The 25,268-nt window shown below is 37.7% G+C and overlaps 1 protein-coding gene across 24 annotated transcripts in view; it reads right to left on the reverse strand.

The window, feature by feature from the left end:
- Positions 1-25,268, reverse strand: part of CEP128 (centrosomal protein 128) — a 554,311-nt gene that overhangs the window by 313,350 nt on the left and 215,693 nt on the right. For 22 of the 24 annotated variants that reach the window (XR_010323199.1, XR_010323198.1, XM_023546439.2 and 19 more), the window contains 2 exons: positions 16,345-16,521; positions 9,234-9,293 (listed from right to left, as the gene is read on the reverse strand). Coding sequence is in view for 22 of the 24 variants with exons in the window: in XM_023546439.2 (XP_023402207.1) it covers positions 9,234-9,293; positions 16,345-16,521 (237 nt within the window). In the remaining 2 variants the exon portion in view is untranslated. Of the gene's footprint in view, positions 1-9,233; positions 9,294-9,450; positions 9,525-16,344; positions 16,522-25,268 lie in introns of all 24 variants that reach the window. The other 2 variants (XM_064292825.1, XM_023546449.2) reach the window with 1 other exon arrangement.

Here is a 25,268-nt window from a genome sequence, read left to right on the forward strand (position 1 = left end):
TTTACCCTGTATATTGAAGAATTTAGTATACTAGAGCCTCAAGATATTCAAGGAAAACAGAATCAGTAACATTGTTAAATTTAAAGCTCCTTGGGACTGGGTAGAGAGTCTGGTAGAGCACTCTTCACATAGTAAGATCCTACATATGTAATAAATGAAAAATGAGATGCAGTTATTGTAAAAAGGTAGCCCCTTGTGTTTAAAATAAAACAAATATAAGAAAGTAATACCCTGAAAATAAAAAATACAAAATGTTTTGTTTTTAGTGTTACTATACTAAGAACCACCACCCATCTGTCAGTTTGTCATATTGTGGTGGCTGATGTATTGCTATGATGCTGGAAGTTATATCACCAGTATTTCAAATACCACCAGAGTGATCCATGGTGGACAGGTTTCAAGAGAGCTTCCAGACTAAGACAGACCGGGAAGAAAGGCCTGGTGATTTACTTCCAAAAATTAGCCAATGAAAGCCTTATGGGTCGCAACACAACATTGTCTGACTTGCTTGCTTTGAACACATCGAGAGATCGATCACTAGAGGAGGACATCATGTTTGGTTAAGTAGAGAGCCAACTAGGATGAGGGAGACCCTTGGTAAGAAGGATTGGCACAATAGCCACAATGACAGACTCAAACATGCTGGTGACTCTGAGGATGACACGGGACCAGGTAAGGTTTTGTTCTGTTATACATAAGGTCACCATAAGTCAGAGTCAACTCAAAGACAGCTATCTATCTATCCATACTAAGAAAGCCTAATGAGTATTCAGAAGTAACACGTATAGAACCTGAACAGTATCGATTCTGATTATAAAAATGCAACCACAAAGAAGGACTGGAAGGATATACACATGCACGCCCTAATACCTCCATGCCATTTAGGCATCGTCCTAAACTACAGTTCTTGGATTGCATTTTGAAAATCTCCAGGCTCTGATTTTGTTCAGTCAAATTTGTACTTATAAATGAGCTTCAAGGATCTAGATATTAACCATTGTATTTCACAATTTGGGAAGTTTGGCTAAAAACAAATCTATAATCCCCATATTCATATTTCAAAATTGAAGTACGTAGAAACTAAAGTACATTTACAAAATAATTTTAAACACTGTCTGCCAAAGGAAATCTGCTAGCATTCCCCCAGCTGGTCTAAGATCTGTATTGTTTACTATTATAACAAATAATTAGATATTAGAATATTAAATTATTTGTTTGATAGAGACAGTTATCACCTTCTAACAGAGAATAAAATGAAATAATTTTGAAAAAACAGAAGAAATATATATGAAAAGGGAGAAATTTGCATTTTAAAAAGGAATATATTTTAAAGCAATAACAGATTGAACACAGACCGATAAAAGTATGAGGTTCACAGGTGACCACAGTGAAAAGAGTAAAAGGAGTCAGTCAACTTCCTATTAATAGAGACCACCTGTTCTAGGGACAAGTCACTATTAGGTGATATGACAGGATTTAATCTGGTTGGTTTGCACCAGAGATGGCAAATGTAAATAGCTACAATGCCAGGTGCATAACATCAGTGAAAGGTAGGATGCTCTCTTTTCATTTTTCTTTCAGGGTACTTTCGTTTTACCATTTTGAATCACAACATGGAAACAAGAAATATTTTTCTTAGAGTAGATTTAAGAGAAATGGATACAACAGTGCAAGCGTAATGATAAAAAGCAAGTGATTCTTCCTCCATGTTGAGAAAATATGATGCTGATGACCCTTCTTATGGTCAGTTCCAGGGTTGTTCTTCTCAGCTCAAACTGTTTTCTACCACGTGATAACAAAGCACCCATGTTAACAGCTCTTCTGATACAGCAAAAGGAAATAAAAATGCCTGTTGTAACTACGCAATTGTCTTATTTTTCAAAAGTCCAGTATCAATTCAGTGTTTCAAAACCCACGTGGGCCAAAGGAGATGGGTCCTGGGGTCAACAATTTTAATCTCCAATTTAATCTGTGCTTACTTAGAAAATTAACAGCAAATTTAGAAAATTACTTCCCATTCCCCTTCTCTCAATGCTTTCTTACCTACTCCCTCCTAATCTGTTACCTTTGTTCACTACGTATGGTCATTACAATTACTGCTAAAATGTGGTAATAAGGAAATGACAAATCTATTTACTCCTTCCAATAATTCTACTGGTTCTGGTAAAAACAAAGCAAAACAAAACAATACAAAAAAAAAAAAATAAAAATCCCTAAATAAAGCATTAATCAGGTTTGACATGACCTATGGCTTTCATTTATTCCTATGAAGCCTTTATCCCATTACCATACAAAATTAAAAACAGGTTATAGTTAGATGCTTGTTATAGAGAATATATTATTAATCCTACATAACAAGATACCAATTTATGGAAATTTAATCAACCAATAATGTATTATGAGAATCAATGTCTGTTAGATAAACACCAAGCATCTGCATTAAATATCTTGAGAAGTAGCTTGGAATATAGTAAAACTTTAACAATTCCAAATAAAAATTAGCTCACAAGGCTGTTAATCACAGCACAAACACCATTTTATTAACCGCTCACAAGTGCTTTTTATAGATTACATAATGGGCTCATTTATTTAACTCCATCGATGAGTATTGCTGAACAACTCAAAACAGAGAAAGAATTTCTAAATAAGGCAGTATTTATGTTTTTAAACTTCATGGTTGATAGCTCACAAATAGGTGGAGATATTCACAAGTATCTTTGTTTTTGGTATCTAGTAAAACTATCAGAGTGATCTTTTAATATGTTAAAATCCTCTACTGAGATTCACCATAATAATATACTAAACTCACTAAGGAGTGACTCAAAGCTAAAAACCAGGAAAACAGAAAGTCTGAACAAAAAGATTATAGCTGATAGAGTTAGCAGTAATATTGAAACCCATAATTTTGCTGTTTTAACTACTACGCTGCCTTTGCCAAAGTCAAAAAACAATTTCAAGAGGAAATGTTTATATAAGAAGTAAAGTTAAAGAAAGATGATAGTAATTTTTTTTTAGATTGTGCTAGGTCACCAAAACAATAATTTAACTAGAATTGCAAAATTTGAATTCAAGTCAACTTAAAAATATTATTACTAAAAGGATACTTCCAGTAATACCTTTTCCACATTTCATGTTATCAAGAAAAAAAGCAAAAATATCTCCATAAGAGTAAATTTTTGTAAATATGAAATATATTCTCCAGTTAAACTGAATCTGTTCCATGCACAAAATCTAAAGCATATTTACAACAAATGAATCTAAATACTTGAGCATTTGTACAGTATTTCATTTCTACGTCAGAAAGAAGAGATACCAGGTGATTACTTACATCCTTCAACAAGAATGACACTGGGTCTAATACTTCTCACACCAAGACAGTTCGTTAAAAATCCACATTACTACAACATTGGCATTCCTTTATAACTGTACATCATGCAGCCAATGGAGAGAAGCTATGACACAGAATATGGAGACCCAAGTTCTAAACCCTTCTCTGTAATTAGCTTTAAGTCCTTAGGTAAAACTCAAATCTCCTGGTTTTCTCATGTATAAAAATGAGGTCAAATGGCATGGTCTCAAAACTGCTTCAGTTCTAACATTCTAAAAAAGGTAAGAAAATGCTTATCAATACCTAGAGCTTGTTACACTATAAAAATGTTATTCTTTTGCCATGATACCAAAGAATAAAATAGGAAAATCCCCTGAATAATTCAGAAGTGTATTTCTCATTCATAAAATTTTTATATTTACATCTCTGATCGAATAAAACCAATACTTAGTGTTATGGACTGAATTGTGTCCCCCAAAAATATCTGTCAACTTGGTTAGGCCATGACTCCCAGTATTGTGTGGCTGTCCTCCATTTCGTGATTAATGTAATTTTCCTACGTGTTGTAAAGCTTAATCTCTGCCTGTGGTTAATGAGGCAGGATTGGGTTATGTTAAGGAGGATTAGGGTGGGATATAACACCCTTACTCAGGTCACATCCATGATCCAATGTGAAGGGAGTTTCCCTGGGGCGTGGCCTGCATCACCTTTTATCTTACAAGAGATAAAAGGAAAGAGAAGTGAGCAGAGAGTTGGGAACCTCCTACCACCAAGGAAGCAGTGCAGGGAGCAGACCGCGTCCTTTGGACCTGGGGTTCCTGCGCAGAGAAGCTCCTAGGCCAGGGAAAGAACGATGAAAAGACCTTCCTCCAGAGCTGACAGAGCCTTCCTCTAGAGCTGACGCCCTGAATTTGGACGTCTAGCCTACTAGACTGTGAGAAAAAAATTTCTCTTTGTTAAAGCCATCCACTTCTCATATTTTTGTTCTAGCAGCACTAAGGGACTGGGTGGGTTAGCAGCACTAGATAACTAAGACACTTGGGAATTAATATATTTACTAAAATCTAATCTGCCTGTTTTGGGAGCCCCTGGGTGGTGCAAACAGTTAATCCACTCAGTTGTTAACTGAAACACTGGCAGTTGGAATCTACCCAGAAGTGCCTCAGAAGAAAGGCCTGGTGACCTATGTCTGGAAAATCAGCCACTGAAAACCCTGTGTTCTACGCCGACACACATGGGGTTGCCGTGAGTCAGGCCTGACTTGATGGAAACTGGTTTCTAACCTGCTAGTTATTTACTACGCTATGATACTTAAGCTGAGGAAGTGAGGAAGTACCTTAAGCGAGGAAAATGCAGCAAGCCCAATATAACTACTCTTTTAAAAAATGTTTATTGAGCATTCTATGGGTGTTGTGCTTAATGCTACAGATGCAATGAGGAACAGGAAAGACCCAAGTCCTGCCCTCAGAAAGTTTACAGATTAAAGAAAGAGAAGTGTGAATGGAGACTTTCAATACAGTGGGACAAAGGCTAGGAAGGAAAAGTACAGGTTTCTACAGGCAAAGAAGCTGATCAATTTACTTTAAGGGGGTAATCAGTAGTGGACTCCCAGACTTAAACGTACACTGTAAATAACAGGACTCAGGGCCCTGCCTTGCTCTGAGGAGCAAATGAGAGACACCAGCTTTCCTTTATTTGCTATCACCAAGATGACAGCTTAAAACCCAGGATCAACCGTAAAGCTTGCTGGTATTGTTGCTCCATCCTGAGAGGGCCTACTAGCTCTAGATTTGATAAGTTGTCGCTATTTTCCCAATGTGAACTTCTTTGCTACTTCCCATTTCTTGTCACATGATTCAAACCTAAACTCTAACCTGTGCCTGTGTCCTCTGCTTCTCCTTGGATCTTCTTGGCCAACTAAGACTTTTGGATATCAAATCCCTGGGGTGGAAACTCTTTCAGTACTCCTGCTAGCTTGCCTTTATAAGATACTGAATGCCTACCTATTCGGGTACCAAGCCTTGACTGCGAGTTCCTACTTTGGCTTGAAAACCATGGAAACTTCCTCTATCATCCTCTAACATAACATCAATTATCACTTGCATGTTATCACCAAAACATTACTCCAGTCTGCCCCTTCCTCTGAATCCCTGTACGGGCAGTCCCCAATTTACGACATATCTGAGTTACAATGAACCACACTTACGATCATCTTTATTGTTTGTTTTGTTTTTGATACATCTTAAATCGTCAGTAATATGTACTACATACAATGTTGCAGTGCGTTAACTTGATGTTATCATTCTCAGATGTTCACTTACAGATGTTTATATGTAATGTTTCCAACTCCCCCAAAGAGAAACACAGATCGGATTTATAAACATACTGATAATAAAAGGAAATAATAATGAAAACTCAAAAAAAAAGAGGTATTCAACTTACGACAAAAGTGACTTCTGATGCAGCTCCAAGAGCGGAACCCTGTTGTACACTGGAGCCTGTAATTTCCTTAGTTCAGACCCACCCTCTCATCCTATCCCACCCAGGCAGTGGGAAAAGTCTCTGACCGTTTTCCCTGTCTTTGGTCTCACCGTCTCTCATGCACCTTTCATATCACTGTCAGAACAACGTTTCTAAAACATGAACAGGTCACTCCCCTGTCCAAAGCGCTTCTGTGATTCTCCACTAAACGCAGATCTGATGCAAGCTGTTGAAATGGCACACAATACTCTTCTTGGTGGCTCTAATTCCTGCCCTCACTCCCATCATTCCCTGTCTCATACTTCCATACTCTAGTATTTCCAAAACTTTGGGTTTTTCTGCATTTATCATGCATGTTTCTCTTCTGTGCCATTCCTAGAATTGTTTTCTCTGTATGCATGCTCCTTCCTCTTTACCTGGCTAGCTTCACGATGCACCTGAGGCATCAATTCTCCCAGAAGCCCTTGGTTACACCTCCTGTCCTCATACATGGCTACCTGCTCCTTCTTCAGAATCTCTACCTCCAAGGCAGCTTCTGCATACCTCTGTCACAGTTCTTAAATATAATACTGAAATTATGTGCATATGTCTCTGCCTTTTCTTCAGAAAATATGTTCTCCAAGAGCAAGGCTCATGGCTTACTCATTTTATGTTCATGCATATAATATAGCATCTAGGACCCAGCAGTTACTCAGTAAATTCTCTATTAAACTGAACTGAAATTAGTCTTCTACGTGCCTTGTCAGAATTTATGACAAAAACAAATGCCTCATCTATGGGAACTCCTTGCCTGGAATTCCTTAATTACCAAATCAACCCTCTTCCTTCCTGGTAATGTCTTATTCTCACCCTTCATTGGTTATTTTCTCTGTGAATATGGCCAAACTCTTAGTTGAACTTCATGTTTACATTACCCCACTACTGCCAACAAAACAACAGTGACACTAATTCTTCCCCAATCCTCTAGTTCTTCTAGGATTAACACTAAGAGAAGAAATTCAGCTGGCAGATTTATTAAAACAATTACCAAATCCCTCACAGGTCCTTCTAATACTGCAAGATGTCAGCATGGGCTAGCTGAACAGCAATTCTACTTTTCATATAGTTTTTGTCCTCTGATTTCAGATCTTATCGTCAATACTTATAGAGCTGCCCAGTCATAGTTCATGGGAATTACAGGACTGTAGCCCATCAATAACCTAAACCATCTTTCTAGTAAATAGATTCGATTGCTCCTTAGTCAGTTGGTCAGTGTGGTGTTGCTTATCATGACCCTTTTACACTATAAAGGAACAGTTGTCTTGTGGAGTATTAAAACTGTCTGATCAGAAGTTCAATCCCATTAAATGATAAGGGAAAAGTGCCCACCAGCTGCCAAATTAAAGAGCTATGATTAAGAGCCAACTCTGGTTCTCAAAATTTAACTGAACCACAGTAGTGAAAGCTTTCTGTTCAGAAATGATAAAGATTTTAACTTGAAAGAAAATTCCAAGTACACTGCTCTTGTCTGAATTGTAAAATCGGGAAATAGAAAAATGTTTTATTTATGCACAATAGAAGTTACTGGCCAAAAGAAACTGAGAGAGCAAAACATGTATATTCTACATTTCCTAGGCAGGTGGCATAAATACAAATTTGCATTTTGTTCTACCAAAAATGCTCAGGAATGCACAGATCGCTGTATATAACATGGGAGAGGAAAAACTACGAAGTCACATAAATTTCAGCGCTGAATTATAATATTATTAGTTTCTTGTTAAAAATGTTGTGTGTGACTGCATGTGTTTTAAGAGGCTTCTCTAACACAGAGCTGAACGCTATTCACCTTACTTATGGATCTCAATAAATTATCTGTGGTTACTCAAATATTTTCATCTTCTTGCCATTTCTCTACCTATAATCGGTGAACTGCAGAACTTCGACATGTTTTTTGTAAGAGTGACATATCACTTCTGTGATATGTTGGTATTATCATGTGCTCCCATCCTCCCAGCACAGACAGTTCTTCCTTCTTCTGTGTTCCTCTGACAATGTTTACATAATTCTAACTCAATATAACACACTTTAAGGGATTTATTTTTACTTGTTACACCTCCATTTTCACTATCAGACTTTAAACTGTATGAGAGCAAAGTCCATGGCTCATCAACCCTTATACCTCAGTGTATACCTCACAATTAATAAATCTTGGCTACATGAACAAAGACTTTGGATGGCAATATGCACAATGATAAGAGCATTTATTGCAAGTTAGATGTGACATGTAATCTGCTTTCTCACTTTTTACATAGCACTAGGTAAGTCATTTGCTTTCTTTGAACCCCGCTTTTCTCATATTTTTAAGTAAGGATACTTGACAAAATCTTAAAGGTCCTTCTTGCAATAAAATCCTAAATTGGACTACAGTTGGTCAGGTTTTAATGCAGGTGGTTGTCCTACAGAATTTAAATGGGATGGACGATTTTTCATTTTAGCATCTTAGAAGTTGAAAACCTAGGCTAAAATGGAATGCAAGTATTTTAGAAGTGTTGTTGCTTAAATAAACAGCTATCTATATCACATCTGGTACCCTAGTGGTGCAGTGGTTAAGTGTTTGGCTGCTAACCAAAAGGTCAGCAGTTCAAATCCACCAGCAGGGTGGATTGCTGTGAGGTTGGTTGCTATGAGTTGGAATCGGCTCAAAGGCAATGGATTTTTTTTTTGGTTTATATCACATCTGGTCAAAATTTTTCATGTATTTCAATTAATAAACTTCTAAATTGATCTGACAGTTGATAACTATCCCAAAGTGTAGAAGAATCTCTTTGCTAAATCCAGCAAATTATTCCATTTTACTTATTTTTACTTACCTTCCACTAAATTTAAGTCAGAATGGTAAAAAACCAGGAAATGGAAAGTATCTTTCAAATGTAAAGTTTAGGCCTCTTATCTTGTAAATAAATGAGTACACAAGGCACCTAGTGAGATAAAGGGATATGCCTGAGCCACACAGAGAGTTGACAGGCTTTGCGCTTACCTTCAGGAATCATTATGAAACAAATACATATAACATTACTACTGACAGCATATATACACATAATTCAGGATAGTTCCAGCACCCCTGACCTTTGTATACTTCCAAAGTTACCTATCCCAAGTAAAACACAGAAAAATTTGTCTCTCTGACAATCTGGCTCTAATTACTTCAATAGTTTTGCCTTTCTTTATTCTGTAATTCCATGCCTATATTTTTAATTAATTTATAAATGTTAAACTGAAGAAACTCCCAGAGGCTTCTTAAATGCACTGCAAAGATATCACCACCGAAAATGAAATAGTGTAGTTTCATATGCTCAGTTATATGACAAAATATTTAACTAAACCAAATAGGATAACTTGAAGGTCATAAATATTATGATAACTTTAGAATCTAAAAAGTACTTACCTTGCTTTCTGCTAACCAGCGATGTGGGTCAAAATGTATATCAGGAACAGATGAAAAAACCTACCAAAAGATAAATAAAGTCTATTAGATGTAAATTTTTCTCAAAAATTAAATTCTCACCATTAGCATCCAAAAATTTAATTACTAAACTTAAAGGTTTAAAAAGAAGACAGTCTATAACAAGTACTCAACCAATTCCAAACCACCATTTATGTACCTGTGGCTGTTACGTATGTAGCTCAAATATGTTCTTGTTAGGTGCCATTGAGTCAATTCCAACTCATAGTGACCCTATGTACAACAGAATGAACAACTGAGCTCAAATATAGAAACTTGGAAAAATCAACTCAAAAGTGCTATCATCACTGGAATCTCTGGAGGCCAATCCCATAGAGATCTGTACGGATAACAGCCTCAATTAAAGCACGTTGATTTCATTTTTGTTTCTTTTCTTCTGTCTGTTCACATAATGTACTTCACAGTGGGTTAGATATGATTACCTGAACATGTTTGTCTCATATATCGTTTAGTTTTGTACTACAACAGCCATTTTGTCTCATCAATGGTTGGGTAGGACTGACAGAAACTAAAGACGATTTCATGCAAGCTTTGCTTTATATTTCAAGGTGGTAACAAAATCTGACAGTAAGTTTTCTATACTAGCTTCCCTGATTTCCTTCATATCATCCTGTTTATAAAACCCTTGCCTTATTTAATTTTGCCATATTACTTAAGTACTGTACTATCCTAAAAGATTATCTATGATTTTATAATTATAAGCACAAAGTCACTCACAATCTTTTTTTTCTCAATTTCTTCTTTCCTTACACCTTGCGCTTATTGCTGTTAGGTGCCATCAAGTCAGTTTCAACTCATAGCAACCCCATGTACAACAGAACAAAACACTGCCCGGTCCTGCACCATCCTCACAGTCGTTTCTATGTTTGAGCCCATTGTTGGAGCCACTGTGTCAATCTTGTCAAGGGTCTTCTTCTTTTTTACTACACATATTTTTGCAGGCTCTCTTTCTAGAAATGTTCTGTTTAAAAATATTCTATCCCTTAGAAAAGATACTTCCATACCTCCTAAGGTGTGTATGCATAACTCACCTATCAGGGATATTATTAAATAATTCATTTAGACATATAATAAACACATATCGAGTACCTACCAGGTGCCCTATACAAGAGTGTCACTCACCTTTCTATCTAAAGCCCACTCAACATTAATTTCCTGGATTTTCGGTGAAATTTTCCGTAACTACCCTAGTTCACCATGTTTTCTTCCTCTTCTGACTCTCTACTGTGCTAAATGTTTGTAAAAATCCATTTGCCATTGATCATAATATACTTTTATTATTATTTTTCATATACTTACGTAATACCTCTCAATGAAATCTTCAGTGACCTAAGATATAGTCCTTAAGATTGAGATCTAAAATGATTTGAGATAATAAGTAAAAATAATGTTCAGTATTTTCTGATTTGTATTACAGATTCATACATAGTTCAGTGCTTAAGAGAACAGCCTTGAACACTTCCAAGTAGTGTGGCTTAATTTCTATAAGCCACATGTCTATAAGTGGGCCAACTACCTCATAAGGCCAAGATATAGATTAAATAAAATTAGCTTTAGCACAGTATCTGGCACACAGAATGCATTCAATACTACCATTATTACTACTGACAGCATATCAAGATACCATGATCAATAAATAAGTTTCAAGGTCTATTATGGCCATAGCAGCCACTTGTCATAGAAAAGATGAAGACAGAGAAGCCATACATATATGTAAATATGTTACAAAATGGGCAGTCCATAATAATGATAGCTAACATTAGCTGAACACCTATTAAGTGCAAGATACTTCACACTATATAGTGTACTTTCTATATCTTATTTTACTTTACCTTCATAGTGAACCAGCTTACAAATGGGGAAATAAATTCTTAGAGGGGATAGAGATTACATAACTTATCCAAGGTCTTCCATTACCATTTGGAAAGCTGCAGTTTGAACCTAGATCTGTCTTAATTCAAAGTCCATCTACAACTGAGTGTTAATGAATATTCAGACCAAGCACTATGGGAAGACAAAGACGAAAATAAAGACATGTACAGAGCTAACCTATTTAGTTGAAATCTGGAATTATCAAAGACTGGTATACAAGAATTACAAATCTTTAATTCAGACACTTTCCTAATTGTTTTAGAAAGGCAGTGGTTTATTGTAGGATATTGACATTGAGGTTTAGAAATAATATTTGCATTTACTGAAGTGAAAAAAATGACAAATATGGTGGCTGGAAGAAGAAAAATATAATTGGAAAGAAGATCAACTTTCCCCAGGATTTTTCTCAAGTTCATTTGTTACACATCTATTATCAAATCCATTCCTAGCATGACCACTCTCAACATAAAATGGTGGAAAATTTCAATAACAGCATTAAAAAAATCAACATATGACATAAAATACTTGGAATTATTCCTTTTTTGAAAAGACTACGTGATTCCTGCATTACCCTCTCAAGTACTCTAAACTACAAAGCAACAGCTACATCTTCAACAAACTTTGTGGTAATTCTTTTCAGGTGAGAGTAAATATCCTGTGGGTATTCACTTTTTTTTAAGATTATGGGGGCTAAACAATGGAAGTTACTAATGGAAAGGGATTCTAAACAAAAAGTTATATGCTTTAAAAAAATTAGTCTTTCTCTAGGAGAAGGGATACAAAGCCACATTACCAAAATTACTCCATTCCTCAGACCCTATTAAAGAATAGGGTGCTTCCTTGGGAAGATGTGGGAATGAAAACCTGCACCTTATAAAGAAATAAAATATTTAAGTAATCTGCTGTCTACACACACTTTAGCCCAGAATTGCCTGTGACAAGGTTTATATATCTTATAGCATGATCTAAAAGTTTCCATATTTACAGTACTATTTGATTAAAACAAATATGTAAACACAGAATAAATAATACATTGACAATATGTGCTCCTTCTAAATGAAATTAGAGTTGTCAATGCCACATATCCTCTGAATATATGTAACAAGGCAACCTTATATGCAAAAGCTGCATTATATAGGAAAAAGAAAAAGCCAGCATTATAATGAGATGGAACACTTGAACATCGATATTCCAGGCAATAGTGAACTGAAATGGACGAGTACTGGCCATTTTGAATCCGACAATCATATGGACTACTATGCCAGCAATAGAAAATTAAAGAGGAACAGTGTAGCATTCATTGTCAAAAGGAACATTTCAAAATCTATTCTGAAGTATGACACTATCGCTGATAAGATAATATCTAAACACCTGCATGGCAGATCAGTTAATAAGACTATTATTCAAATTCCACCAACCACTAATGCCAAAGATGAGGAAACGAGATTTTTACCAACTTCTGCAGTCTGAAATTAATCAAACACGCAATTCAGATGCATTGGTAATTACTGGTGATTGAAATGTGAAAGTTGGAAACAAAGAAGAAGAATCAGTCGCTGGGAAATATAGCCTTGGTGACAGAAGTGACGCTGGAGATTGCATGATAGAATTTTTTAAGACTAACCACCTAATCTTTGGAGATGCCACTTTTGAACAACATAAACAGTGCTATACACATGGACCTTGCTAGATGAAATACACAGGAATCAGATCAACTACATCTGTGGAAGGAGACAACGGAGAAGCTCAATATCATCGATCAGAACAAGGCCAAAGGCCCACTGTGGAACAAACCATCAACTGCTCAAACGCAAGTTCAAGATAAAGTTGAAGAAAATTAAAACAAGTCCATGAAAGCCAACGTATGACCTTGAGTATATCCCACTTGAATTTAAAGGCCATCTCAAGACTAGATTTGATGCACTGAGCACAAATGACTGAGGACCAGACAAGCTGAGGGATGACAGGAAGGACATTATACATGAAAAAAGCAAAAAGTCACTAAAAAGACTGGAAAGAATGAAAATACCAAAACAGATATCAGAAGATACCCTGATGCTTGCTCTTGAACGCAAAGAAGCTAAAGTGAATGGAAGAAATGAAGTAAAAGAGTTGAACAGAAGATTTCAAAGGGTAGCTGGAGAGGACAAAGTATTACAACAAAATGTGCAAATACCTGTAGTTAGAAAACCAGAAGGAAAGAACACGCTCAGCTTTCTCAACCTGAAAGAACCAAAGAAAAAATTCAAGCCTCTAATTGCAATAATGAAGGAGTCCATGGGCAAAATACTGAATGATGCAGGATACATTAAAAGAAGATAGAAGAAATACTCAGAGTCATTGCACCAAAAAGAATTGGTCAATACTCAACCATTTCAGGAGGCAGCACATGATCAAGAACCAATGGTATTGAAGAAGTTCAAGCTGCACTGAAAACACTGGCAAAAAACAAGGCTTTAGGAGTTGATGAATACCAATTGACATGTTTCAACAAATGGATGCAGTGCTGGAAGCACTCACTCATCTATGTCAAGAAATTTGGGGGGACGACAGCTATCTAGCCAACCGACTGGAAGAGATCTATATTTGTGCCATTTCAGAGAAAGGTGATACAACAGAATATGGATATTCTCCAACAATATCATTAGTATCACACGCAAGTAAAATTTTGCTGAAGATAATTCAAAAATGGTTGCAGCAGTACATCGACAGGCAGCTGCCAGAAATTAAAGCCGGGTTCAGAAGCGGACATGGAAAGAGGGATATCATTGCTGATGTCAGATGAATCTTGGCTGAAAGTAGAGAATAGCAGGAAGATGTTTACCTGTGTTTTATTGACTATATAAGAGCATTAGACTGTATGGATCATAACAAATTATGGATAACATTGCAAAGAAAGGGAATTTCAGAACACTTAACTGTGCTCATGTGTAACTGTACATAGACCAAGAAGCAGTTGTTGGAATGCAACAAGGGGACACTGTGTGTTTAAAAATCAGGAAACATGGGCATCAGGGTTCTATCCTTTTACCATATTTATTCAACCTGTACGTCGAGCATATAATCCAAGAAGCTGGACTATGAAGAATGCAGCATCAGGATTGGAGGAAGACTCATTAACAATCTGTGATATGCAGACAACACAACTTTGCTTGTTGAAATTGAAGAGGACCTGAAGCACTTACTGATGAAGATGAAAGACTACAGTCTTCAGTATGGATTACACCTCAACACAAGGAAAACAAAAATCCTGACAACTGGACCAGTAAGCAACATCATGATAAACAAAGAAAATACTGAAGCTGTCAAGGACTTCATTTTACTTAGATCTACAATCAACGTCCATGGAAGTAGCAGTGAAGAAATCAAACGATGCATTGCACTGGACAAATTTGCTGCTAAAAGACTTCTTTAAAGTATTAAAAAGCAAAGATGCCACTTTGAGGACTAAGGTGTACCTGACCAAAGTCATGGTATTTTCAATGGTCTCGTATGCATGCAAAAGCTGGACGATGAATAAGGAAGGCTGAAGAAGAACTGATGCCTTTGAATTATGGTGTTGGCGAAGAATATCGAATATACCATGGACCACCAGAAGAACAAACAAATCTGTCTTGGAAGAAGTACAGCCAGAATGATCTTTAGAAGTGAGGATGATGAGACTTCGTCTCAAGTACTTTGTACATGTCATCAGGAGGGAGCAGCACCTGGAGAAGGAATCATGCTTGGTAAAGAAGAGGGGCAACAGAAAACAAGAAGATCCTCAAGGAGATGGACTGACGCAGTGGCTGCAACAATGGCCTCAAAAAATAGCAACGATTATGAGAATGGCATAGAATCAAACAGTGTTTTGTTTCATTTTACACTGGGTCTTAAGTCAGAACCGACTTCATAGCACCTAACAACAACAACAGCCTGAAAGAGTTAGCTTTTCTCCTAAAGCCAATTACTTCTCTGATTAGGCTCACAGCTTCCCAAACTGACATCTGAAGTTTAAAAAAATGTATATAAAAATACATAGTGTAGAAACTCCATCAATTCAATCAAATTCTATCCATTGAAATATTTCTATTATAGTCATATCCTAAGATACCTTCAACTGCAAGAGTAGAATTATAGCTTTAGTTTCTGTTTTTGAAACACTACTTTAGAGAAAGAGTTAAACAAGCAAACACAGATGAGGAGGAATGCAAAAAAAGTAAAGAGGGGAAAGTAACAGTATGAGAGAGGAATATCACTCTGGAGGAGGAAAAAGACAAATGAATTACAGAGTTAAAAAAGAAGCACCTGGAACATAAAAAGTATGTGTGCTAACACTACACTCTAAGTGCTGCTATACCGTCATATGAAGTAAACAGAGAGGTGAATGAGGACTGAACTATAACGTGTCATGGTTATAGCACATCAAAGCACCTAGAGTTGACAGAGGCACTGTCCTTAAAGGAATGCAAACATCCACGAACACTTCTGTTTTTATTTATCGTCTCACTAGAACTACACACTGAGTAGCACTACTCCATTTAAAAGACACAAAAACTAAATTAAACATAATTTATTTTTAAAAAGCAGATAGCAAAGTAACTGTTTAGGTACCAGTTAGACCCTAAAGGATCAGAGTCCTGGTTCTGTCATTTAACTAGAAGCATGACTACAGCAAGTTACTTCATCCTGTTGAGTTTTTGTTTCCTATTCTCTAAAATAAATTGAATCAGGGCATCTGCGAGAGTCACTTTAGGGACACAGGGAGAGATGCATATACAACACTCACCGAAGCATCTGGAGTGATGCTAGTGCTCAGTAAATGTTAGCCAATAATATAATAAAAACAATAAAAATAATCTGTGGGGATGAAAGTTCAAAATCCAGGACTCTTAACTCCAAGGACACTTTCCTTAGCCAGAACTGCTACCCTTCTTATAAGACATTTTCTTTTACACAGTGAGACATGGGCAATTCAGTGGAATAACAGTACAATTTCTCTCACTATGATTGCACAATAGATACAGTGGTACATTCTAGAAATACAAGTTCTTTATTTTGATTCATAAAACTGTTTGAAATAAAAATGTGACAACCATGTAGCCGTTCATTAAAATCTCATTATAATCATATATTAGGAAACTAGCCAAGATTCTAAGGTACAATAAGAACTTGTAATTACTTTCAATTTCTCCACTGAGTCCCTCCAGAAGGTTTTACAAGCTGTATCAATTTCCTTTCCTATCATGCCAAAAATGGATTCCTGTTCAGTCTCCAGACAAAGAAGTTGATCCTTGAGCTGCAATCTGGCTTCTTCCATCCTTCTTAAGTTCTCTTCTTCATTGCTTATATGTTTTTCCTAAGGCATTGATAAGAAGTAAAAATAAAAATTGATTACTAAATGGAAGAAACACCTGTAATATCCATACAACCAACTCAAAGAAGTGGATTAGAAAACAGATCTCACACCATCAGTGACTTTACTAATTTAAAACACACTTTCAGTACTCGTTAGCTGAGGGTAACTCATAGAGTTCAGAAGTGGAGCAGTTAGGGAGCTGGTGAGCACGATGGTTAAGAAAGAAAACTATAGTAATTCCCTAACCAAAGGAAGTAAAGAAAAAAGAAATTGAAAAAAAAAATCCTTTACCATTTTAATAATATATTGCCATTAATGCATCCAAGAGTAAGAGCTGCTGCCACAAAAGTAACTACAAGCTTTCAGTAAGCATTAGTAGAGCCTCAGAAAACTCAAACTGTCACATAAGATGGTGTTGTTTCCTCATTTCCAGAAAAAAATCAACATTACCACCTTTATCTCATCAGAACATAGTTTAAAAACAGGCTCAGTTTTGAAATGCACACATATCATATACATGTTTTTGACATGAAAGTTTGATGGAGCCAAAATGAGCAAATATGCTTAATGAAAAAGGATTTTTCTAAGAAGTCATTTAAGAGATTAGAAGGATTTCGGGCCCCCTCTAGGCAAACAATTCTCAATCATTAAGATATACTATTTCTTTACTGAAGAGATTCAAGTGATATTGCACCAGGCTTGGAAGAAAGTAACAAAATCACTAGAACTGTATGTATAAATGGTGGACTAAAGTCATGACAGCCAGCTATTAAGCCTTCAGTCGTTACATAGGAGCCTAACAGTCTTTAATTAGCATAGTAAATACAACATAACCAGGAAGATTATGTGGTCAACAAACTCAGCCTGAATTTGAAAAAATAACATGGAGATGTGCTCACTGAAAATTAAGCATGAAAGGCAGAATGATGTTTTACCAAAAGAAACACACATGCCATTTCCTTTCAATTTCACTTACTTTTTAAAAATGAATGAAATACCCACTGCCCTAAAAGACAGAGTCACTTCACTACCTGTCTTCTACTCTTCTCTCCAGCCTCCTCTCCCTCCTTTTACTTTCTCATGCATGCAATCTCTCGAATACGCCTACATACGTCTCCCCCAACCACATCTGTCTTGTATAACTCTCCTTGAAGTAGTACTTCTTCAAAGTGAGGCTGGTGGCCAAGAGACACAGCATTTATCTTGACAAAAAAAAAAAAAGAACCCAATGCCGTCGAGTTATCTTGACACATGCACCTTAATCCATCATCTGAGTCTGGCTCTCAGCTTTGTAAACTTAGGAACTCAATTTTCTTTTCTTTTTGGTGTTCAGAGTGGAGCCATCTTTCAGCAGGAGAGTAACATTAAGCTCACAAGAGACTAATGTACTAACTAGAAAAAAAAATGTACAAACTAGACTACCACTCAATTAACTACATTAATTTACAACGAGAACCATAACTGCTATATGGATCAGAGTGCTCATGTCAGCATACCCAGGACATGTTCTCCCCATAGGCCAATCTAGATGGGAAGGCAAATTATAATCAGAATGTTGCTTAATGAGCAGGAAATAGGAACAAAGGGAGTTCATTTTATCAGACAGTGCTTAAATGGCATCAGACTAATGGCAGCCTGCGCGTCCATCTACACAGTAGGAATTTACCAACCACAATAATAGGACCATTCTGTTCTTTTGCAGTGTTTGGACAGAAACTTCCAAAGTACATATCCTTAACTTTCTCTTTTGTCCACATTTAGCCTCTGTCCAATCCCCTCTCTCTTGATTTATACTACATTTTATTAGCTTTATTTATCATCTTGACCACATCTGGCTCTCAACTAAAAGCCTTTCTGAAACATCAACTTCCTGGCTCTGAACAGTACTTCATGATTTTAGAGTTTACTATATTTTTATGCAAATAACATGTGTCTTCTACGTTTGTTTGCCAACTGTCCTCCCCCTCCAGGTATTTTCATAAGTGCTGCTATGCCAATTTTTTTTCACATGTTGCTGTAAAAAAAAAAAAAATTATCATAACGTGCTTACAAAAATACCTCGCAGGGAAAGGGCGCATCTGCAAGAGTAAAAGGCACACATTATTTGCACAAAAATACAATACTTACTAGAGAGAAACCTTACTGCCAAGTCCCTAGGTGATGATACTTGTCTCACTGGTGTTCCTACGTACTTATCACCTATACTACTTATCCTTCAAAGTCTATCCTTTAAGACCCAGTCTTCTCTCTTTTCCTGACTTCTCGAAGAAGAATGTCCCCACAGCAGGTTATTTGTATCACGCTGTTGTTGTTGTTAGTTGCCCTTGAGTAAATTTGAGCTCATGGTTATCCCAAGTGTGCAGAGTAGAACTGCTCCATAGGGTTTTCAAGGCTGTGACCTTTCAAAAACAGATCTCCAGGCCTGTCTTCTGAGTTACCTCTGGTTGGGCTCAGCCCCGGACCTCTTGGCTAGGGGTCGAGTGCATAACTATTTGCACCACCCAGGAGAAAATTTTAGAAACTTATATATAAAAAATAATTATCAAGCTGTAATATAATTATTTACTCATGCATCTATCAGTACTAAGTCCAGGAGACCACAAAATATATTTATACTCATCTTTAAACTCTATCACTTGGATGAATGATTTAAACATTTTTTTAAAACTCAAACAACACTGTAAAAATCATGTCATCAATTACTGTGCAGGGTCTATACCCTGCAGGGGCTATTGAAGTGTGCTAGGAGGTTTCCTCCTACACATGCATAAGGCCTCCAGACTGTTGCAGTCCTCACGCTGGTATGATGTCATTAAAGAAAGTACTCTATCAGGGGTTACTGATATATTTAGAAGACAGCCCACAATCTAAATCCAGGCAACTCACAATGATGTTCTAAATAATCTTTCTTTTCTCTCTCCCCTCATAGCTATCTCTCTTTTATCCACTATCATTTTCAACAATCTCTGTTACTTCTCCCTTATTAATGAGATTAAAACTATTTCTATCTTTTGATGTCCTTAAGAATATTGCTATTAACAGAAACGTTCAATCTCTTTAGCAAAGACAGAACAATTCATTATCTACTTCACTGTTCTCTGTTGAAATAGTAGCAGTTAGTATGCCATGTCCAACCACCCTTTGAAGAAAAAACTCACAGAATCAGACTCACATGGACTTTAGGGATCAGTGGGTTTAACAATCTGCCCCTTCATGAATACCTTCTTTGACATTTCTGAGAGATGGTCATCCAACCTCCACATGAACACCTAAAATTTCAAGGAACAGAGTTCCTGGCAAGACTGTAAAATCTTTCCATTAGTCTAAGTGCTATACTTGAGAATTAGAGCAAATAAATGACTCCTCCAGGCCCTCTAAATCTTCTCAACCTCCAGGTAAACAACACTGTTCTTTCCCCACTACTTCTAAAATAGATTTCAGACACTGTACCACACTGGCTACCAAACTCTGCATGTGCTTCAAGGCAGGCCCTAAACCTAGAAGTTAAGTAAGCTCTTCCATTCTATACTTAAGCAGATATAACATCATTCATTGGTTCATTCAACAAATATTTCTAGAAGGCCTACTATAAATAAAATACCCTTCTGGACACTAGGGATAGAGTGAACAAGATTTTAAAAAAGGCCCCTGCCCTAACAAACTCAACAAATACATCCATGAAATTTTACCACTTTTGTTTTATCCCATTCTTCTGGGTTGGGAGTATCTACGTGAATACTCACTAAGACACCTAATGAATTAGCTCTTTTTCCTAGCTTTATGTTTCAGAAACAGCTTTATCAACTGAGTAAGCAGAGCTAATTCTCACAGAGGGAAGACTCAGGAGATTGGCTAAAGTTAATCCAATCACCCTCTCACGTGTAAGGTTTGGGGACAGAGGTATTCATAAGGGTAGATGAAAATATTCAGGCACTATATTAGGGTCAGGCTGAAGAGCCCCTATGGTCCTGGGTTCCAGTTCCCTAGCTGCAGCTTTCCTGCTGGACAATCAGGCAAATCATTGCCTCCCTCTGAGCCTCAATGGCCTCACCCATAAAAGAGGCACAGCCCTTGCACCTACACTGGAGGGGCCTGGAGGCTCAGTGAATGTGCACCTCCAGGTCAGGGCTTGGCATACCCTGGTCTTCGGTAAATGGGAACAGCAGCTGATGATGGTGGTGCAAGGACTTCCTAGGGTATGTGTTACCCTGTGGAGTCTGCAAGGCTTTGTAGGGGCCATAGGACACTCTCTGTCTACCCTGACCTCCGTCATACCACAAACACACACCAAGAGCTCACACTGGGGCCCAGAGATGCCTCTCACACAGTCCTGTTTGGGAATCCAAAGCATAGCCCAAGAGGAGGGACGGGGAGCCAGTTGACTCTGCCTGAGCACAAAGCAGGTAAGCGTTTCCAGACAGAGAGCTCCCAGAGCTGACTCCTAAGGGTGAGCAGAGCTCCCCTGGCAGTGGGATGAGACGGTGCTCCAGGCCCGGGAGTAGGCTCCACCAAGTGGCCCTGCAGAAGACCACCCTCAACTCAGGACCACACCCTGCAGAATGCCAAGAGGGAAGGGACTTCATTTCTGGAAGGAATTTATTAGGGCTAGTTTGTAGTCTAGGGAATTTAGAGGGAGCAATTTCCCATGATTCTATAATACGATTCACCAAAAGCTAAAATATTTCTAGAAAACCAGATGTTGTTGTTGTTAGGTGCCGTCGAGTCGGTTCCAACTCATAGCGACCCTATGCACAACAGAACGAAACACTGCCCGGTACTGAGCCATCCTTACAATTGTTGTTATCCTTGAGCTCACTGTTGCAGCCACTGTGTCAACCCCCCTCGTTGAGGGTCTTCCTCTTTTCCGCTGACCCTGTGCTCTGCCAAGCATGATGTCCTTCTCCAGGGACTGATCCCTCCTGACAACATGTCCAAAGTATGTAAGACGCAATCTCACCATCGTTACTTCTAAGGAGCATTATGGGTGCACTTCTTGCAAGACAGGTTTGTTCATTCTTTTGGCAGCCCATGGTATATTCAATATTCTTCACTAACACCACAATTCAAAGGCGTCAATTCTTTGGTCGTCCTTATTCATTGTCCAGCTTTCACATACGTATGTGTCTGTCAGTTTGTCGTACTGTGGGGGCTTGCATGTTGCTGTGATGCTGGAAGCGATGCCACCAATATTCAGATACCTGCAAGGTCACCCACGGAAGACAGGTTTCAGCTGAGCTTCCAGACTAAGACAGACTAGGACGGACCCGGCAGTCTACTTCTTAAAAGCATTAGCAAGTGAAAACCTTATGAATAGCAGTGGAACATCATCTGATATAGTGCTGGAAGATGAGTCCCCCCAGGTAGGAAGGCACTCAAAAGATGACTGACTGGGGAAGAGCTGCCTCCACAAAGTAGAGTCGACCTTAATGACGTGGATGGAGTAAAGCTTTTGGGACCTTAATTCACTGATGTGGCATGACTCAAAATGAAAAGAAACAGCTGCAAAAATCCATTAATTATCGGAACCTGGAATGTACAAAGTATGAATCTAGGAAAATTTGAAATCATCAAAAATGAAATGGAACGCATAAACATCGATATCCTAGGCATTAACTGAAATGGACTGGTACTGGCCATTTTGAATCAGACAATCATATAGTCTACTATGCTGGGAATGACAACTTGAGGAGGAATGGTGTTGCATTCATCGTCAAAAAGAACGTTTCAAAATCTATCCTGAAGTACAACACTGTCAGTGATAGGATAATATCCATACACCTACAAGGAAGACCAGTTAATACCACTATTATTCAAATTTACGCACCGACCACTAAGGCCAAAGATGAAGAAATAGAAGATTTTTATCAGCTGCTGTAGTCTGAAATTGATCAAACATGCAATCAAGATGCACTGATAATTACTGGCAATTGGAATGCAAAAGTTGGAAACAAAGAAGAAGGATCAGCAGTTGGAAAACATGGCCTTAGTGATAGAAACAATGCCAGAGAGCGAATGATAGAATTTTGCAAGACCAACGACTTCTTCACTGCAAATAACTTCTTTCACCAACATAAACGGTGACTATATACACATGGACCTCGCCAGATGGAACACACAGAAATCAAACTGACTACATCTGTGGAAAGAGATGATGGAAAAACTCAATATCATGAGTCAGAACAAGGCCAGAGGCCGACTGTGGAACAGACCATCAATTGCTCATATGCAAGTTCAAGCTGAAACTGAAGAAAATCAGAGCAAGTCCACGAGAGCCAAAATATGACCTTGAGTATATCCCACCTGAATTTAGAGACCATCTCAAGAATAGATTTGACGCACTGAACACTAGTGACAACAGACCAGAGGAGTTGTGGAAAGACATCAAGGACATCATCCATGAAGAAAGCAAGAGGTCACTGAAAAGACAGGAAAGAAAGAAAAGACCAAGATCGATGTCCGAGGAGACTCTGAAACTTGCTCTCGAATGTCGAGCAGCTAAAGCAAAAGGAAGAATTGATAAAGTGAAAGAACTAAACAGAAGATTTCAAACAGTGACTTGAGAAGACAAAGTAAAGTCTTATAATGACATGTGCAAAGAACTGGAGATGGAAAACCAAAAGGGAAGAACATGCTCCACGTTTCTCAAGCTGAAACAACTGAATTCAAGCCTCAAGTTGCAATAGTGAAGGATTCTATGGGAAAAATATTAAACGATGCAGGAAGCATCAAAAGAAAATGGAAGGAATACAGAGTCATTATACCAAAAAGAATTAGTCGATGTTCAACCATTTCAACAGGTGGCATATGATCAGGAACCAATGGTACTGAAGAAAGAAGTCCAAACTGCTCTGAAGGCACTGGTGAAAAACAAGGCTCCAAGAATTGATCGAATATCAATTGAGATGTTTCAACAAACGGATGCAGAGCTGGAGGTGCTCACTTGTCTATGCCAAGAAATATGGAAGATAGCTTCCTGTCCAACTGACTGGAAAAGATCCATATTTATGCCTATTCCCAAGAAAGGTGATCCAACCGAATGTGGAAATTATAGAACAATATCATTAATATCACATGCAGGCAAAATTTTGCTGAAGATCATTCAAAAACGGCTGCAGCAGTATAGCCACAGGGAACTGACAGAAATTCAAGCCGGTTTCAGAAGAGGACATGGAACCAGGGATATCATTGCTGATGTCAGATGGATCCTGGCTGAAAGCAGAGAATACCAGAAGGATGTTTACCTGTGTTTTATTGCCTATGCAAAGGCATTCGACTGTGTGGATCATAACAAATTATGGATAACACTGCATAAATGGGAATTCCAGAACCCTTAATTGTGCTCATGAGGAACCTTTACACAGATCAAGAGGCAGTTGTTCGGACAGAATAAGGGGATGCTGATGGGTTTAAAGCTAAGAAAGGTGTGCATCAGGGTTGTATTCTTTCACCACACCTATTCAGTCTGTATGCTGAGCAAATAATATGAGAAGCTGGACTATATGAAGAAGAAAGGAGCATCAAGATTGGAGGAAGACTCATTAACAACCTGCATTATGCAGATGGCACAACCTTGCTTGCTGAAAGTGAAGAGGACTTGAAGTACTTACTAATGAAGATCAAAGACCATAGCCTTCAGTACGGATTACACCTCAACATAAAGAAAACAAAAATTCTCACAACTAAACCAATGAACAATATCATGATAAACAGAGAAAAGCCTCAAGTTGTCAAGGATTTCATTTTACTTGGATCCACAATCAACAGCCATGGAAGCAGCAGTCAAGAAATCAAGACTCATTGCATTCGGTAAATCTGCTGCAAAGGACCTCTTTGAAGTGTTGAAGAGCAATGATGTCACCTTGAAAACCAAGGTGCACCTGAACCAAGCCATGGTATTTTCAATCGCATCATATGCATGTGAAAGCTGGACAATGAATAAGGAAGACCAAAGAACAAAACCAGATGTTAGACACAGTATTCTAGAGACTATTTTGAAATATGGAATACTTACATGGGCTAGCTTCAGTGTTGCAGGGTAAAACACAGATGACTGAGGCTCAAGGAGATAAGTGGCTTTTTTGGGGGGGAGTTGGAAGAATCAAACATAGCACTCTATGTGGTCTAAGAGGAACGATATCCTAGCCCACGGCTGAATTTGAGAAAGAATATTAGAGATCAAGCCCAATCCTTAATTTTAAAAATGAAGGAACCAAAGCCCAGAAAGGCTGATTCACTTGACTATAGCCGCAGAGGTTACAACTCTAACCTGAGTGCCCTGACTCCCTGACTAGCGTTCTTTCTGTTAAAATGCCAGAAAGGCCAAGTTCAAAACTGGAAATCAGAAAGCCAAGGCGAAAAATTCAAAAAGTTACCAGCAGGTTATGTGGGGGCTAGTGCAGTATCCAAAAGAAAGAATAACTCAAAAGAAAAATTCTAAATGAGCTTTATCATTTTAAATGAAAATGTAGGATGTATTGGTATATTCAGAATAGACCACAATAGAACTAAAAAGCCCATCACACATAGAATACCTTAAACTTTTACAGGCCAGCTACCTACACTAGAGATTTACCCTATGTATACACAAAGTCTGCTCCTGGCAAATTTTAGTTAAGTATATTAATAACACACTGAACAGAGTACGGTTCCACTGTTGAAACAGAAAATGTTTTAGGAAGTTCCATTTTAGGACAAAAAAGGTTTATTTTGTTGACATTTGTTCCTGAAGGAAATAATAAATAAGGTAC

This window comes from Loxodonta africana, chromosome 10, assembly GCF_030014295.1.
Source record: "Loxodonta africana isolate mLoxAfr1 chromosome 10, mLoxAfr1.hap2, whole genome shotgun sequence".
NCBI lineage: Eukaryota > Metazoa > Chordata > Mammalia > Proboscidea > Elephantidae > Loxodonta > Loxodonta africana.